This window comes from Microtus pennsylvanicus, chromosome 12 (assembly GCF_037038515.1).
Source record: "Microtus pennsylvanicus isolate mMicPen1 chromosome 12, mMicPen1.hap1, whole genome shotgun sequence".
Classification (NCBI taxonomy): Eukaryota; Metazoa; Chordata; class Mammalia; order Rodentia; family Cricetidae; genus Microtus; species Microtus pennsylvanicus.
In genome coordinates, this window is record NC_134590.1 from 60,317,877 (window position 1) to 60,321,941 (window position 4,065).

General features: G+C 47.5%; 1 protein-coding gene across 1 annotated transcript; it reads left to right on the top strand.

Moving 5' to 3' along the window:
* The first annotated feature begins 2,140 nt into the window (after positions 1 to 2,140).
* Bloc1s4 (biogenesis of lysosomal organelles complex 1 subunit 4) lies at positions 2,141 to 3,172 on the top strand. Its single transcript, XM_075943750.1, has one exon. The coding sequence runs from the start codon at positions 2,170 to 2,172 to the stop codon at positions 2,815 to 2,817; it is 648 nt and encodes a 215-aa protein (XP_075799865.1). The 5' UTR covers positions 2,141 to 2,169; the 3' UTR covers positions 2,818 to 3,172.
* Positions 3,173 to 4,065: the final 893 nt, after the last annotated feature.

Sequence of the window (4,065 nt, forward strand, 5' to 3'; positions counted from 1 at the left end):
CTTATGGTGAGCATGTATTTGCTCTTAGATGATTATATTTATCACCTCTAGGAACCAAAGCCTGCCGGTTTGACTATGATCCTGAGCAAAACTGTAGAGTGAAGAGACCTCAATGAAGTACAGGCTTCATTGAATGAATTCCTCAATGAGGACCTCCTAGGCCTGCTTACCTTCATCACCCTGTCTTCCAGAATGCCTCTCTCCCTCTGTAAATTGCAATCCCAGCCTAAACTAGGAGTTTTTGCTCGGGCTGTTGCTTCCTGCTCTTCGGATGCCTTCACCGTTTCTCCTTTCAGGGACTGTACTCAGCATTCAAAGCCCAGCAATGTCACTTGCCCTAAAATGCTTCCTGATGCCCCCATGGAGGTGTGGCTCCCTCTTCTGGCTCTTGCGATATGCCATAACATCATTCCTGGTTTTAATTTCTGTCTACACCTCTCCTCAATCCATGTCTTGCCTTTACTAGTGCCTTACGCAGGATGTGCACTCTGCCACGTCAGACACTGCCACAGTCGAAGGGCAAGGGCTTGGGCCAGTGGAACGCCTAGAGCTTGTTCTGCCACCTCATTACCGCGAGTCCATAAACCACTGTCCCCCACAGAACATACTGGGAGCCTGGCAAGCTACACAAAGTTCATTCTGCTTGACATCGAGGACTCAAGAGAGAATATCATTTTTTTTCCAATTCTTTAAAAATGATTCACTATGACTTGTTTTATTAATACCTACAGGGACTTCTATTATCTGAACAAAAAATTCACTATTCTTTTTTGTAAAGATTGTTATTGTATGTGTTGTGTGTGTGTCAGTGAGTGTACTCCACTCATGTATAGGGGCTCACAGAAGCCAGAAGAGGGCACCTGAGCCTCTAGAACTGGAGCAATAGGTAGTTGTCAGCTGCCTGATCTGGGTGTTGGGAATCAAGCTCAAGTCCTCAGAGAGAGCAGCCTGTGTTTTTCACCAGTAAGCCATCTCTCCATTTCCATCATTCTTTAAATAAATAAACAAAAGACAAAAAAAAAACAGAAACAAAACTCAGCTTTCTAGATAAATCTTTTCAGGCAAATGAACACAAATGAGTTTTGGTTTTGACCTTGAATGCCTATCAGAGGTGCTGGGCCCTGATGTTTCTCCTTTTTCCAGCATCTCTACCCACTGTCTCTGATGCTCTTCCCTGTAGCCCCTGTGATAGGGAGGATTTTGTGACCTTGCATGGGTGCTGGTGGGTCCTACACAATGGATGGATATGGGAGCCTAAGCCGTGAACTTACTGTGAACTATGGGTAGGGCACAGTGCAAAATGTTCTTCTCATCAGATGGCCTTCTAGAAAGAACTACATAAATCGTAATAAGTGAATTCATTTGAAAGCAAAGGACGTGAAGGATTATCACACTGGGAAAGGCAAAGGCCTGGGAGGAATATTCTTGGCTCTTCACAAGACCAAAGATGACAATGACACCAGGTGTATTTTCTTGCTGTAGTATTTGCTTAATTTTAAATGTCACCTCATGTTTTGCTTGCTTTAATAATAAAACTGAGAAGTGCTTTGTTTGCACTGCTCTTGAGTTCAAACGCTGGGAGTCCTGACTCCCCAGGCAGGTCTTCGGAATATCATACCATCCGGAGAGATGTGGCCTTGCTGGACACAGGGCAGGTGGACAAACAGGGGTCATCCGGCTGTGAGGATAAGCAAGAAGGCCTCCGTGGACATCTTTAGATTTACTTTATTGTATTCCTTTTACACTATCACCTCTCAGTTTACCATCTATCCAGCTACCAATCATCTACTGGTTTGTTTGCTTGAGACAGGGCCTTACTATGCAGCCCTGGCTGCCCTAAAACTGGCCAGGCTGGCCTTGAAGTCATGAGATCTGTTTGCCTCTACCTCCAGAGTGCTGGGATTAAAGGCCTATGCCACGACTGGCTTAATCTATTTATCTGTCATCTACCCATCTTCCTATCTATCATCTAATAGTCATCCTTTTTGGATTATGAACATGTAGAAACAACCGTCACACTCAATAAAGGCGGAAGGAAGCCGACTGGGCACTGGGAATGTGGACAGATTAGCACACTGGTAAAAGCATGACGCATTCAGTCGGCGTCGGAATCAGAAAAATGCGGGATCGTGACGTAACCGCGAAGCGCCGGAAGCGGCTGAGCGGGCCATGGAGGACGGACCCGCGGGCGGAACCCTTCTGCGAGAGGCTTCGACTGAGGAGGCTGAGCCGCTGGGTGCTGCGTGGAGTGGGGACAGCGGCCACGTATCGCAGAGCCACAGCAGCGCGTCCGGGCCGTGGGAAGATGACGGCCCGGAGGACGCGCCGGGTCGCGATCTGCCGCTGCTGCGCCGCGCAGCCTTGGGCTACGCCTCCAGCCTGCTGCCCGCCACGGGGCCGCGGCCCGAGGTGGAGGCTCTGGACGCCAGCCTGGAGGACCTGCTGGCCAGGGTGGACGAGTTCGTGGGCATGCTGGACATGATTCGCGGAGACTCGTCCCACGTGGTGAGCGAGGGCGTGCCGCGGATTCACGCCAAAGCCGCGGAGATGAGGCGCATCTACGGCCGGATCGACAAGCTCGAGGCCTTCGTGAGGATGATCGGCAGCAGCGTGGCCAGGATGGAGGAGCAGGTCACCAAGGCCGAGGCCGAGCTGGGGACCTTCCCTCGGGCCTTCCGGAGGTTGCTGCACACCATCAGCGTTCCCGCTCTCTTCAAGTCGGCGCCCACCGGGCCCCAGCGCGCCGCCTACGAGCCGCCGGTCCTGTTTCGGACCGAGGACCACTTTCCCGGCTGCGAGGACAGACCGCAGCTCTGAGCCTGCACCTCTACCGCGGAACTCCAATGAGACGCTTGTTCCGAGTGTTAAGAGATCCTGCTAACTGGTGTATATGTTGTCAGGATGTGAACTGTTGAAAGTTTATTTTCTGCAAACGACTTGATACCGTCACTATTCAATGTCGAGAGTATAGATCCCCGTGTCTTCCAGTTATGACCCAAAAGTTGTTTGGTGGGGGGCTGGGAAAGCCAACTGAATTAATTTACCTGTGCAATATGGCAGAGCTGTTATTTTTATGGCCTTTATTAGAGTTACCAGTGTTACCTTGTTAAGATTTATATATTTATATGATCAAAAGTGACCAAAAAATTAAAGCTGTATTCTTAAATCCTAACAGCGAGTGGTTCAGTTTTCTGTAGCCTTCTAGGATAGATGGCCGGTTATTTAGTATCATATTCAGCTTTGCAGATTGTAAAACAGCTTCTCAAGACAACAATAACTGGGCGTTTTGTTGCAGCAAGTTCTGAAGTTGTATTTGATATTATGATTCAAAGGCTTAGTTTATTATAGCAAGCATATTAATGTATGGTTATCAGTGTTGATTTATAGCACATTAACTCAAATGTTAGATTTCATTGAAAGAGATTTCCTTCTGGAAATTATTTAGTGTATTTTCTGTTTTGTTTGTAAATAAGCCTGTCAATTATGTTTTGAGTAGTGGAGTAAGAATAGGCAACTTCTTTATTCAAAAACTCGTGTGGAAAGCCAACCTTGCTGCTGTTTTCACAATTCTCCTTCCCCTTTGGTCCCAAGGGTCTTGTTCTTTCACTTTGGGGATACGGAATGTTTAAAGTTCTCTTACCAACAAACTGCTGTTCCCTAAGTTGGTTCTCCCAGGTAGTAGCCCCAAGTAGGCACTCAGCTGAGGAGTGTATTGCTGTTGGTGAAGGTAAGTAAAATCAACAATGGAGCCAGGTGTGATGGCATACATTTAAAATCCAAGCACTCAGGAATCAGGCAAGAAGATCACAGGTACCAGGAGAGCCTGGGCTATACAGTAAGTTCCAAGTCTGCTTGGAGAGCTAAGAAGACCATATATCAGAAAATAAAAGACTTAGCCAGGCAGAGTGAAGCATGCCTTTAATCCCAACACTCAGGAGGCAGAGGCTCTATTAGTCTGAGGCTAGCCTGGTCCACATAGTGAGTTCCAGCATAGCTAGGGCCACATAAAGAGACCCTGTCTCAGTAAATAATTAAACTTGATGATGTAATCTCTTTTTTGGCTTC